General features: G+C 36.5%; 1 protein-coding gene across 6 annotated transcripts in view; it reads left to right on the forward strand.

The window, feature by feature from the left end:
• Nucleotides 1-14,439, forward strand: part of CSNK1G3 (casein kinase 1 gamma 3) — a 112,460-nt gene that overhangs the window by 41,546 nt on the left and 56,475 nt on the right. For all 6 annotated transcript variants that reach the window (XM_044263884.1, XM_044263907.1, XM_044263898.1 and 3 more), the window contains exons 3-4: nt 5,046-5,086; nt 9,713-9,782. In XM_044263884.1, the coding sequence (XP_044119819.1) occupies nt 5,046-5,086; nt 9,713-9,782 (111 nt within the window). The remainder of the gene's footprint in view (nt 1-5,045; nt 5,087-9,712; nt 9,783-14,439) is intronic.

Here is a 14,439-nt window from a genome sequence, read left to right on the forward strand (position 1 = left end):
ATGTATGTGTTTGTATACACACACAATGAATCTAGCTGACCCTTTACACCAGGGCAATATGAGAAACTATGTGTACCATATACTGAACCTGTATATGCTACATATAGTGAAAAAAAGTAAAATACTGCTGAATAATCAGGAATAGGATTAAAATGATTTGTTAGTCCAGCTGTCCATCTACCTGTCCATCAATCAGTTTGTCATCCACCTGGCTGTGTATTGGTATCTAATCTATCGTTATTTATTGTATATTTGTATATATTTATTTAAATGTATGATCTGTACACTATAATTTTGTTTTATGTTGTTTGTAATATAATGTTTATACTTATATAGCTAATTTAATAATTTTATTCATTTTTATTGATAGGATACTAAAGAAAGCAGCATTTTACTCCTTTTTTAAGGGCCCCAGATAATTTCTCTGTATAAAAAAAAAGTTGTTCAGAGCCACATTCTTTATATACCTGGGTAAACATGCTAATGTTAAAAGCTGGTTTGGATTCCAAAAGTGCTTGCTTTAAAACAGTAGTAATAGACACGTCTTGAAAATTTGATTCTTGACCCTGAGATGTTTGTGATTAGTATTGGGTTAGAAAGAATATAAGGTATTCGTGTTATAGGTAAGTAACTTTCAGCAAAGATGCTTTTGACATTTTGAGCTGGACAGTTCTGTTTTTTTGTAGAGGACTGTTCCAAATACTTCATATTGTTTAGAATGTCCTTCTTCTTGGGCACTAAATAAAAGTTGTACCTCCACATACAACCCCAAATATCTTTCCCCTGCCAATTTCAAATGCCCCAGGTATTATGCACCATTGAAACTGCTCTCTTATGGGTAATTATTAAGAAAAAAAAAAAAAAGTTTGGCATAAAGCTGTCCAGATGCTTTGAGATTTGATTTGATTTTTTTTATGCTTTGAGATTTTAAAAAGAATAGGTAGACATTGTAAATAATCTAAATTACACTTAAGTAATTGATAGTACATTTATAGTAAAGATTTTATTTTTTATTTGTCAGAGAGAGTGAGCACAAGTAGCACAAGTCGTGAGCTGCAGGCAGAGGGAGAAGCAGACTCCTTCCCTGAGGAAGGGACCCCATGGGTCTCGATCCCAGGACCCTGGGCTCGTGACTTGAGCCAAGGGCAGATGCTTAACCGACTGAGCCAGCCAGGCATCCCTGATAGTACATTTTTATTTATTTATTGTAAAATGATGAATTAATATTTTTTGGTTGTATTTTATTTTTATATGTATTGATGGTAAGACTTGCCTTCTTCCTATCTGTAGATCTGTGTCTAGCTTAGATAGCCAACTGAAACCCCTGGAAGTATTGATAGGAACTGAATGAGAACAAACATAGCCAGGTAGAATACAGTGTTCTATTGTATAGATATATATATATATTTTCTTCTATTATGTTTTGACACCTTAAAAAAATCTTTCTGCCTGGGGAGAGACTACTCCTGCTGGGGCTAGCCAATTCTTAGCGATAGCAAAGGACTCACCTGGGAGCATGCCTTTGATCTGCAGAATAACTGGTGCAGAGCTGTACCTCCTTTGTCTGGCCTGTATGTTCTAGGAGGCAGTCTTCATTAATCATCCCATGGCTAGGTATAAGATGAGAGACCACCTTTATAGCCCAAAGATCCTAAATTATTTGCCACGCAGAATTACCCAAACTAGTTAATCCTGAACTGTTGATCCTGCCTTGCCTTGGCTTTCTACAGAAACTCCAATAAAACCTTTGGTCTAAGCTCCCTTTCCTTTGTTTCTGTCCCCTACCACTTGACCAAAATGTGATACTTCTCCTGTGACTTCTTGTCTGTGAGGATAATAAACTTTGTTTTCCTGAGCCTCTTCTATGTCCCCTCTCTTGGCTACCCCTGCCTGCATAAAAGAACACAGAACAAGGTTGTTACATATAGCTCTATGGGACACTATTTCTGAAATAAGTTATTGGAACTTTTGACATAATGAAGTATGCCACAGGAGTTTCAATAACTAATCTTACTGTTGTTTCTTTTCTTCTATATAGTTGATAATTCTTCTTGTTTGATTGTTTTTAAGAATTGTTTTATTGAAAATTCTGCAGGCCTTATGATAATATTTTGAATAAATAATGCAGATTTGAGTGCATTCATCATTTTTATGCTTATTGATTTTTACTGCTACTAACTGAAGCATATTATGGAACTTAACTGAAAAATGTCATAATAAGGAACAGATTGTGATGCTCTTACAAAGAGATCCTGGAATATACTGGTAGTAAGCAAAATAGGTTTTTGTTGTTTTCTGTAACACAAAGCAGAGGAAGAGCCCTCAGGCCGTCAGGGCACCTCTGTATCCTTAGTATATGGCTTCAGTCTCTGTATGTAAGGTGATTGCCCCTTTGGTTGCTCTCTCCCAGCCAGCCAGCCAGCCAGCCAGCAGGAAGAAGAAAATGGGCCAGGAGAACACATAATCATTCAGGAAGTGAGGAATGACAAACCTTCTGTCTGCTCATATCTGGAACTTAATCACATGGCCACACCAAGCTGGAAGAAAGGCTGGAAATGTCTCTAGCTGGACAGCCGCTTTAAAATTGAGTCATTCTGTTGTTAGAGAATGGAGCGCTTGGATATTGGTGGGCAACTAGTAATTCCTGCTATAAACATATACATAGTTTCTGTAGAACATAGGTTTCTATGTACCCAAGTATCCAAGTACCACCCAACTGGTAAATCCATGTTTTCAAGTTCAGTATAGCACAGAGCTCTACTGGGAATGTCCTTTGAAATGGGATTAAAACATCAGTTAATCGGACCAGTCTGCTTGGAGCCTTGTCTTAACTGGATTCCCTCTACACATACCACTCCCTCCCTCTCTCTCATACTATACACACAAAGACATACTTAGCGTGTCATTGTTTGTTCATGCATAAAACAAACATTGATTAAAAGCCAACTGTGAGGCTCTGCCTGTTAGGTAGCACAGATGCATTGGTAGTACTGTTTCAACATTGCTCATGTTTAAAAATATAATCCTCAGAGTTCAACAAAATCTTTTGTGTTCAAAAAAAAGATGATGCTTTAAGGATTTAGTGCTTTCTGCTCTGACCTAAAAGTAGACCTTTGGTCTTATAAATGCAAGTAAAAAAACAGTACTTGTGGAAGAGTTTGGTATATTTTGGTTCTGTGTTCTTTGTATTTAACCTCACTTCTTGTCCCGTGGATATTTTCCCTTGGGTACCTGTGACTAAGCATCACATGCGTAGTTGTGAAAAGATGATAACGTCTTGAGGATATACAAGTTCTCTCTTTGAACTCAAAACAGAATTATTCCTTTGTGAGACATCAGTTCCTCAAGATGAATTCCTCACTGTATCATTAAATGATTTACTCTGTGCTTATTCGAGGAAGCCTGCAATTTCATACATACTGTATTCTGGAAGGTATAGACAAAGGCACTTCTAAATGTTGAACGAAGTGACTGAAAATGTGTTACTTTTTTTTGGTATATATATATTTTTTTTTAGATGGGATCAGCCAATAACTTGAATGAATGTACACTCTTACTGAGTCCATCCCTGTTCCAGGTCTCATGGCTTTGGAGCCTTATGCTATTTATTTAGCATGGGTACAAATGCTTTAAAAAAAAAAATCTCTTTTTTTGTCATTCATTTTTATTAAAATAAGGATAAAATTCAGATGTGTGTTATCATATTTGTATGAACAAACACTGCTGTGGGTCTCTGACACTGAAATTGTGCCTAGTTTTACCCCCACTCATTAGTTACTGTTGAAAAGGAAGTTAGAGGTATTATGGTAGAAAATCCCATGTGTGAGCATTGATGATTGCCTGTTCTCTGTTCAGCAGCCATGTAAGCAGGGCTGGTTACTATCAAAATTTAAAAAAAAAAAAAAAAAGGTATCATTTTTCTGCATTTCTTATAATAGAAATAAGACACGCTTATTGAAACAGTGCTGGAAATTCAGAAATCACCTTTTTTTTTTTTTTAAATTCTTTTTACTGTACTTGTGAAGGAACATTAATTTATGTATCAAAGATATTAAATCTTTATTTTGGTTTGTTACTTGCCTGTTCTTTGTATATGGTAAAGTTTTTTCAACATACAGAGGTTAACATGTTTTATGCTTTCCAGTCTGTATAAAATCTTAACTTTTTCTACCTTTTAAAAATGCTCAGAAAGACTTCTATATATTGGGTGATATTTTTTTCTCATTTTATAATCTATATCTACATTTTAAAATACTCAGAATTTAATGTGGTCATAAGCTAAAATGTTAAAAACCCTTGTTCCCCTCGAAGTAGTTAACTAGTTTGTCAAAGGCAATTATTGAATAATGTTTCTTTCTTTGTTTCATTTTTAATATATTCCAGATTTTTTCTGGGTTAATGTATGTACTGGATTACATCTGAGCTCTAATGAGAACACATTTCATAATAATGAAGGATTTAAAATGAGCTGGTGACTGGAAAAGGAATTTTGTATTCTTCTTTTTATATAGGCATTCTGGTTTTGACATTTATTTTAGCATGTGTTTGACTATTGATTCACTTTCTGAGTTGTGTGCAGTGTTCCAGCAAAATAATAATCTTTCCTTTTTTGTAAGGGGGCTAATGTATTTATTAGTATCACCTTCTATTCTGAATCCAGGTGAAATGCTAAATACGTCATTGAATCGATAAATGTAAGATTTCCTTGTCATTGAGGTTTTTGCTACATAGTTGGATGTGAATGAAGACCTTTGCTTTATTTAAAGAGTTTTTTGAGAGAGAGAGAGAGAGAAACGCTTGTGCATGCACAGGAGGGTGAGGGATAGGGAGAATATCAAGGATATGGCCCACTGAGTGAGGAGCCCAAGATCATAGGACCCTCAAGAGTTGGATGCTTACCTAAGCCACCCCAGTGCCCCCCTTTGCTTTATGTAGATAGATTATGTGCTTTTTTTTTTTTTTTTCACCCAGAGTAGAGTTTTACATAATATATTTCTAAGAATTAATTACTGGTAGAATCTGACATTTTTTCTTTCTTTTTCAAGGGAAAAATTTATATACAAATGAATATGTGGCAATTAAACTGGTAAGTTCACGTTTCTAATTTTCCTGTTTTGTCTTTGATGACTAGTTTATATTTTACTTACTTTTCTGTTTTCATATCATTTGTAATTTGAATGTTTCCTGGGAAAATGATATGCATAGCTGAATTTTCTGTCATTAAGCTGCAGGCATAAGCACGCCCCTCAAGTATGTGATAATGTATAGATGTCTGTGTTTTTATGCCACGAGAACGCAGTCCCTTTATTTTGATAGCAATTTAGAATTTCATTTTCGAGTTTTGGCACAGTTTTTCATTTAAAGAAGCTGGCACATTGGCATTTTTAACTGTTGAGAAACTAGAAAACAAAATTTCTCTTAATGAGTCAAGCATTTGGACAGAAGTGTCCTTAGTATTCAGGATTACATTCTTTGAAAATATATTTCCAGGTAGCTTCCAAAATCTCTTTTTCTACCGATCTTTTCTATATGATAATACTGGCTCTTGTTTGACCTTCAGGGATTCAGAAATTATTGATGTGAGTGGAGGATAGCAGGGAAAGCAAAGTCCCATGGGACCTTTCTGTGGTCTTAACTGTGCCAACTATGATAGCTGTGAGGCAGCTTTTCTCTGGAGGAATTGGGATCTGGGAATTTTTATGAGACCCAACTTTCTTCAGGCACAACTTTTCTCTCTGACTTGCCAGCCAGATTTCCCTGAGGTTAAGCACGGCTTGGTTTTTCCAGTCCTCTTGCCATTGTCAATCTTGCTTCTGCCAAAAGAACCACTGTTATTAGGGTAATGTGAGATTAATATATAAGGAGAGACTATCAGAAGAAGAGGCAGCAGAGAAATAGAAAAACTTTGGAGATAAGATAGAAAACTTGTACTACTTAATTTTAAGTGTCTCTGTGATTGTAGGCAAAGTTTGGCTGTAACAAGGCTGTTTATTTTCACGGGGAAGTAAAGATGCCCAATAGGGTTCTGATTCCACCAGGAGAGACTGGCGGGCAGACATGTGCTTTGGTATTTTTTGCCTAGATGAGTTCACCTTAGTGTTAAGGTCTCTCTTTGGCTTTATGGCAACAAATCTGGTTAGGTCATCTGTTAAGCTTGTCACTGGCAACTAAAAGTGGGTTTACATTAACCATCAGTTCACACCATCAGTCAAGCTCTCAGAGATATAAATATTTGGAAGAATTAACTTCTAATTTAAAGTGAGGTATTTTACTATTATTAACACGCCCAGAATCCCCAAATCATTGTAAACATGTTTGCTTCCTGTAGGCCGATCTGCATAGAAAGCAAGTTAAAATGACAGGATTTTCTTCTGATCATGAAATCTGAACAAGGGACATGAGTTTGTATGAATCACAGAAGGAGGCTGAGGTTGCAGGCATTGGACAGTGTCTAAAAGGGCATTGCTGACTTTTTCATGTCTTTGGAATTCTTCCTTTTTCCATGTTCTAGGCCAGCAGCCTAGGATCTAGACATTGTGTGGTGTTGGGAATGGGGGTGGCACGCAAGGATAGGAATGTGGCAACACCCATATTCAGTGTTACTGCTCTAGCAACCGGTGGTGAGCAGCTCCCAGGAGCTGTGATGGTGAACTGATAACGCTGTGGCGCATCAACCACGGTGTCAAAGCAGGAGCCACTCTTCTAGGCTCACCTGCCCTTGTCTGTTTCAGGCATTAATTGGTAACTCTTAGGTCTTGTTATTCTCAGGTTCGGGACTTGATTACCCTGCTTGCTCCCTGACGCCTTAGTAAACGTTTAGTATGTCATCTCTCAGTCTTACATATACACATGTGTGTACAACTCTTTTTAGTTTTATCTTTATTATGTATCACTATCCCCTAAGTTATTATTTTCCTTTTATTTTTTGAACAATCTCCCTCTGCTCTGATTTGCCCTTTTTTATAAAGCACAGTGCTCAGTGCTACATATAATAATTGTGGTTTCCTTGCGAAACTGGCAATTTTTTTGGATCTGTGTCTAATACTTTGAGGCTTAAGTATGGTATAGAGGCACCTTTGCCTTGAATTCACCCAAAAAATAGATTGGTAGGACAGGAAAATAGCTTGGTAGGACAGAAGGCATTTCACATAAACTACTGGACCATCGTTTGGTACTTAGTTTATTAAATATTTTTATATACAAAATATTTGTTTTGTATATCTTACATACAAAATATATATTTTGTTCAGGACCTGCCTTAAAAGCAATCACTTGAAAATATTATGTCTGTCTACCTTCAGTGCCATCTGATTTCTATTTTTTAGTTACAAATAGGGGCATTTTGATAATAGTGATGTTCAGAGAGCAGATTTCAGTGACCACTTTCAGTTCTGTCTCTTAGAAAGGTTTTCACATTTACTTAATGTTATCCTAGTTCAGATTGGTAGTTTGTTTCTGGGTAATTTGTTAATCTGACCTCAGCTGGTACCCTCATCTGTTGTTGTTTGCATTCATCTAATAGCCTGGTGTTCATGAATAATGAAAATGTCAGCCTATTAAACTTTTGTTATATGGTGGTGTAATAAAATTTTACTGCTAGTAAAGTACTGGAATCAAGCTGAACTGACTCACCTAAATTAGATGGGAGTTTCTGTTTTTATCTAGGGAGTTTTAGTGAGTGAGTAAGTTGTGTATTTAATTTCACTGGTGATTGCATCTTTCATTACATTTTCTGTAGAGTTAAGTGAAGAATTTATAGGTATTACAGCACTCACTATATGGAAGGCACTGTTTTAAGTCATGTATGTAAATGTATATATATATATATAAAATATAAACAGTTAATGAATGTGTATATAATGATGAGGATAAAGTTTTATCCCTCTTTAGTAGAGGAGGAAACTGAGAAGTACAAAAAGGTTAAGTAATTTGCCAAAACCACTCAGCTAGTACATAGCAAATTTAGGATTCAAACTCAGAACAGTGTAGTTTTAGTGTCTGTTCTTTTAACTATTCTGTCCTGCCTCTCGGGAGCTAAGCTCATTGTTTTCTCTCACAATTATGTTTATGACTGTAATTGTTCCCCTGGGATTTTACTCACTTCTTATCTGAAGCCTTTGTCATGGGTTAGAGTTTTCATTATGATAGATCTTGGTATAGATTTGTTTTTAGTTCTTTTGTTTGGGATCTATATTCCTCCTGAGTCTGTGGTTTGTTGTCTTTAATTGGTTCTTGAAGATTCATAGCAATTACTTCTTCAGTTGTTGCTTCTGCTCACTTTTTTTCCTCCTGTTGTCCTGAGACTCTTATCAAATGTCTATTAGACTTTCTCGGTGTATTGTCTAGGTGTCTGATCTTTTTTTCCTACTATGTTTTCCATTTTTGTTCTTTCATAATGCATTCATTCCGTATAATTTCTTTAGAGGCATTCTACATCATTTTCTAGTTCTGTGGACATTCTTCCATATATCTTCCAGTTTCCAAATTCTCTCTTCTGTTGTGTTAACTTGTTGGCAGACTGAGTTTGCAAGTTCACTTATAGAAGTCTTAAAAAAATTTTGAAGTTCTGTTGGTTTTGTTTAAATATTTACTGTTTAAATATTGTTACATTGTATACTTATACAATCTGGATCTTCTACAGATTGCCTGTTACTTTGTTAAATAGTTTCCTGCTTTCTGCAGATATTTTCACACATTTATTGCTTATTACTTATATCTAGAGTGTCTTTTGCTTTTGTTTATGTTGTTTCTCTCTCTGTGTGTATAACTCTTAAAAACATTATGTTGAGTGAAAAAAGCCAGCCACACACGTATAGAACATAGACTGTGTAATGTCATTTATATGAAAACCGACAACAGGTGAAACTCATCCAAAGGTGATAAAAGTCAACAAGTAACCACCTCTGAGGGAAGGATGATGGAAATGTTCTAAAGGTTTTTTGAGGTGGTGGTTGTGGGAGTATATGTAGTTACCTAAACTCATGGGTTTAATACTTTTTTTTTTTTTTAAAGATTTTATTTATTTATTTGATAGAGAGAAATCACAAGCAGATGGAGAGGCAGGCAGAGAGAGAGAGAGAGGGAAGCAGGCTCCCTGCTGAGCAGAGAGCCCGATGCGGGACTCGATCCCAGGACCCTGAGATCATGACCCGAGCCGAAGGCAGCGGCTTAACCCACTGAGCCACCCAGGCGCCCCTCATGGGTTTAATACTTAACGAACTCTGTGTTTTATTGCAAGATATACCCTAGTTAAACTTTTTTAAAAAAATCTTGCTTCTGTCAAAATTTTCTTCTTTGTTCTTTCTCACTTGTCTGTGACTTCCCTTTAACCTAGAACCTTTACATGAGAAATACACAGTTCAGAGGTCACTTCTTGGGAATGGGAGAAAAAGAGTAAGAGCCACCATTTTCCCTAGTCATGAATGTTTGGAGTATAATTTTCTTCAGGGTCAAAGAGTCAGACATATAGATTTCCTTATTGCTTCTGCTTCTTCTATTAGCCAGTTGACATTATGTACATTTATGGTATCAGTTGTTTTTACTTAAATGTAAAGTTGATTTTTATTTGGATCTAACCTTAGGGAAAGATGCCTTCTAGAATATTAAATTATGCAAGAGTTGGCACCAAGATTTATAACATTTGGGATTGGGGCCTAGTGATGTTTTAATAATTTAAATATTTTTTTGTTATTTTTGTTTATTTTTTAATTAGGAGCCCATGAAATCCAGAGCACCACAGCTACATTTGGAATACAGATTCTACAAACAGTTAGGATCTGGAGGTAAAGTCGAATATTATTTTTTACATTTGTAATAAAATGAATTGTTATCATAACTCTTTGGTTTCAAAGAATAGTATTTTAAATTTGGTTAAAATGAATAATTTCTTAAGGCTATGCTTATAAGACTTTTTTTCACTAGATTCTTAATGTTTTCATTTTACTGTTTTCAAGATTTTATTTATTTGTATATCAGAGAGAGAGAGAGAGAGAGGCAGGCAGAGGAAAAAGTAGGCTCTCTGCTGAGCAGGGAGCCTGATAGGGGACTTGATTCCAGGACCCTGGGATCATGACCTGAGCTGAAGGCAGTTGCTTAACCAATGGAACCACTCAGGCGTCCCTCCTTTTATTTTAATTATGACAGTTTTTGGAGCTTACTGCATTGCTGCTAATATAAATAGAGAACATCGTGAAAAAAATTTAATGTGAGGGACGCCTGGGTGGCTCAGTTGGTTAGACGACAGCCTCCGGCTCAGGGCGTGATCCTGGAGTCCCGGGATCGAGTCCCGCATCAGGCTCCCAGCTCCATGGGGAGTCTGCTTCGCTCTCTGACCTTCTCCTCGTTCATTCTCTCTCTCACTGTCTCTCTCTCTCAAATAAATAAATAAAATCTTAAAAAAAAAATTTTTTAATGTGAGAATACAAGATGCATATGACTTCTATAGCCTTAGCCTTTTTGGTGGTATTATAGTTGTTGAAATGACCTATGACATAGTGGTAGGCTGAAAAATGGCCCCGTAAAAGATATCTATATCATAATCCTTGGAACTTGTAAATTTACCTTTGCAGGTGTGATGAAGTTAAAGATCTTGTGATGGGTAGATTATTCTGGATTATCTGGGTATCCCCTAAACACAGCCACAAATGTCCTTGTAGAAGAGGGGCAGAGGGGTATTTAATACACAGAAAGGAGAAGGCAAAATGGCTACAAACTCAGAGACTGGAGTGATAGAGCATAAGTAGGGAATGCTAGCAGTCACAAAACCTGGAAGAGGCTTCTAGGATTCTCCCTTTGAACCTTCAGCGGAAACATACCCTTGCCAACACCTTGATTTAATCTGATGAGACTGATTTCAGATTTCTGGCCTCCAGATCTGTGACAAAATAAATTGCTGTTTTGAGCAACAAGTGTGCAGTAATTGCAGTGACTGTAGGAAGTTAATACAGGTTTTTTTTTTTTTTTTAAAGTAGAGGTGTATTTTTATGTAAACTCTAAAATTAGTGAGAACGGATATTTTTGGCCATTGGAAAAAAAAACTAACGAGAAAATTTCTTATAGTATGTTGCATTGCCTTTATGTGGAAGCCTCTCACAGCTATGCTTTTTGTTTACTTCTGTTCTGCTAACTGTAATGATTTTTTATGTGTAGTTTCTTATCAGGTAGGAATATTTTGTTTCCCCAGGTTTAATAAAATAAAGTTTTTTCATGTGTCTTTTTGTAAGTACATGTTTATATTCTAATTCATAGAATTGAGCACTTAATGCATTATTAATTTGCACTTCTTTTTTTCCTAACAGCATATTTTCCAAATGAGTAGTCACTGTGGGGACAATAAATTGACATTTTGTATTAATGTTCTTTATCACTGTAGGCTTCTTATAATGCACATCTAAGTCTGATACAGATAGCCCTCCAGGAGTTACCAAAATTATCATTGACAACTGAGATTTAAAGGATGGGGGAATAAAACCAATTATATGTGAAACCATACATGTTAGTTAGAAGTAGCAAGTGATAGAAAGCCCTAAGAAACTAAGTTGGGGGGGTAGTTTATTGGCTCATCTCCTGGAAATTCAGAGAAGGCACCTATTTATAAGACATTATTGTATCCAGGATTTCAAATACTGCCATGAGGGACATTCTTGAATTTGTTTATGTGCTCTGCCTCTCTGTGTGTGTGTGTGTGTGTGTGTGTGTGTGTGTAAGCTTCATTTTCTGGTTGGCCCTTTTTATGAGATGGCAGAGGTGGTTACCAGTAGCTGAACTTAGCAATTATAATGTCATTTCTTCTCTTTTCTTTTCAAATATTTTATTTATTTGACAGAGAGAGAAAGAGAGAGGGAGAGAGTGAGCATAAGCAGGGCGAGTGGCAGAGGGAGAGAGAGAAGCAGGCTTCCTGCTGAGCAGGGAACCTGGTGTGGGACTCCATCTCAGGACTTCAGAATCATGATCTGAGCCAAAGGCAGTGCTTAGCTGAGTGAGCCACCGAGGCATCTCTATAATGTCATGTCTTTCCCGAAAATTCTTGCAAAAGTTCTAGGACCAAATCTTACTGTATTATTTTATGTCCCATATCTTTCCTTGTTTTAATTGCTATGAATTTGATTGCCCAAACTTAGGTCTTTTGCTCATCTCAGTAGCTACCTGAAACTCCGGGACTGAGAATGGGGTAAGGTGGTTGCCTATTGGGAAACTGAGGTGTTAATCAGAAGGAAAATTGGATGCTGGGGCGATTTAAAGACAACAGATCAATCATTACTTACATAGTAAAGCTATCATTTCAAAAAATCGGGTTGAACACTTTAATTAGAGAAGAATGAATAAGTCAGTTTAGAGTTTAGGGAGACATTGAATTAAACACCAAAGGTACACTTAATTTTATTATTGTATTCTTTGCCTTTTTTAACTTTAAAGATTATGTCAGAGTAATAATAGAAATGAAGCCTACATCTTTATCCTTGAATGCCATAGGGCTGCAAGTGACACCGTGTAGAAGACACTCCATATATATCAGATGATCCCCCTGTGCTCCGTGGCGTAGCATTTACACAGATCGAAATATGAATGGTATTGCATGAAGCTTTCCAGTGTGAATAGTTTTGAGTATTTTATGTGAATCATGTCAGTTTAGGTTACTACATAGTATTTTTAATCAGTCATGAATGTTGGAAACATTTGTGAGTGCCCATGTGATCTTTGTAGAAAAGACTTTAGTTGTTTGGGGAGGGACTGATGATTTTTAAAATAGTTTGATTTTGGGGATGCTGGCTGGCTCAGTCAGTAGAGCATGTGACTTTTGATCTCAAGGTCCTGAGTTCAAGCCTCACAGTCAGAATGGAGCCTGCTTAAAAAAAAAAAAAAAAAAAAAAAAAAAAGTTGGATTTTTTCAGAGTACTCTTAGTTATAAATGAGCCATTCAAAGTAATTTAGCTTTAACTCTCTTAAGGTACTTTAAGTTTTATTTAAGTAGCAGTTTGCTTGTTAGTGTTCCCTTTAAAAATAGGTATAATTAATCAATAGCTACACTATTTAACAAACCCCTAAAACTCAACGAGAAAACAGGCAGTCCACTTCAAAAGTGGGCAAAGGGTTTGAGTAGACTTTTCTCCAAATATATGCAGATGGCCAATAAGCACCTGAAAGGATGCTCAGTATTAGTCATCATTAGGGAAATGTAAATCAAAACTACAGAGATACACCACTTCATACCCATAGAATGGCTGTTTTGAGACAAATGAAAAACAGCAGCAACCAGTCAACAAGTGTTGATATGAATGTGGAAAAATAAAAATCTTCGTGCATTGCTGAGGGGATAGTAAAATGGTACAGCTGCAGATGTTGTGGAAAACAGTTCCTCCAAAAAAAAAAAATCAAACCTATAATTACCATTTGATGCAGCAGTCCCGCTTATTATCTGTACCAAAGATTGCCTGCTAACAGATATCTATACAGCTATGTTCAGAGCAGCATGATTTGCAGTAAAAGGTGGAAACAACCTAAGTGTCCATCAGTGGATGAACAGATAAACAATGCGATCTATACATACAATGAAATATTCAGTCTTTTTTCTTAAGATTTTATTTATTTGTTTATTTATTTAGAGAGCACGAGAAAGGGGAGGGTCAGAGGGAGAAGCAAACTCCCTGCTGAGCGTGGAGCCAGATGTAGGGCTTGATCCTGGGACTCCAGATGTTTAACTGACTGAGTCACCCAGGTACCCTGAAATATTACTCAGTCTTAAAGAAGAAGGGAATTTGGAAACATGGTACAATATAGGTGAGCCTTGGGGACATTTTGCTAACTAAAATAAGCCTGTCACAGTAGGACAAATACTATGTAATTCCACTTATTTGAGGTACCGAGAGTAGTCAGATTCACAGAGACAGGCAGCAGAATGGTGGTTGCCAGGGCCTGAGGGGATAGGGAAATGGGAAAATATTATTTCATGGGTATGGAGTTTCAGTATGAAGTGATGAAAGCGTTCTGGAGTTGAGTTGTGGTGCCGGGTGCACAGCAGTGTGAATATTTGCCTCGTGCCATTGATCTGCACGCAGACAGATGATTAAAATAACACATTTTCTATCATGTATGCCTGACCACAGTAAAAACAAAAATTAAGAGATGGATTTATTTTGGGGTGCCTGGGTGGCTCAGTCATTAATCATCTGACTTCGGCTCAGGTCATGATCCCAGAGTTCTGGGATCAAGTCCTGCCTTGGGTTTCTTGCTCAGTGGGGAGTCTGCTTCTCCCTCACCCTCTGCTTGCCGCTCTGCCTACTTGTGCTCTATCAAGTAAATAAATTAAAAAAAATTTAAAAAACAGATTTGAAAATATTTAAAATTATTTATTGGACTGTCTCTGAAAATATACATAATTTCTCTAGTTCTGCCTGTCTGGGTTTTGAACCTCCAGTAAGTCCTTATATCTCTTGTTCTCTT

Source organism: Neovison vison, chromosome 1 (genome assembly GCF_020171115.1).
Source record: "Neovison vison isolate M4711 chromosome 1, ASM_NN_V1, whole genome shotgun sequence".
Taxonomy (NCBI): Eukaryota; Metazoa; Chordata; class Mammalia; order Carnivora; family Mustelidae; genus Neogale; species Neogale vison.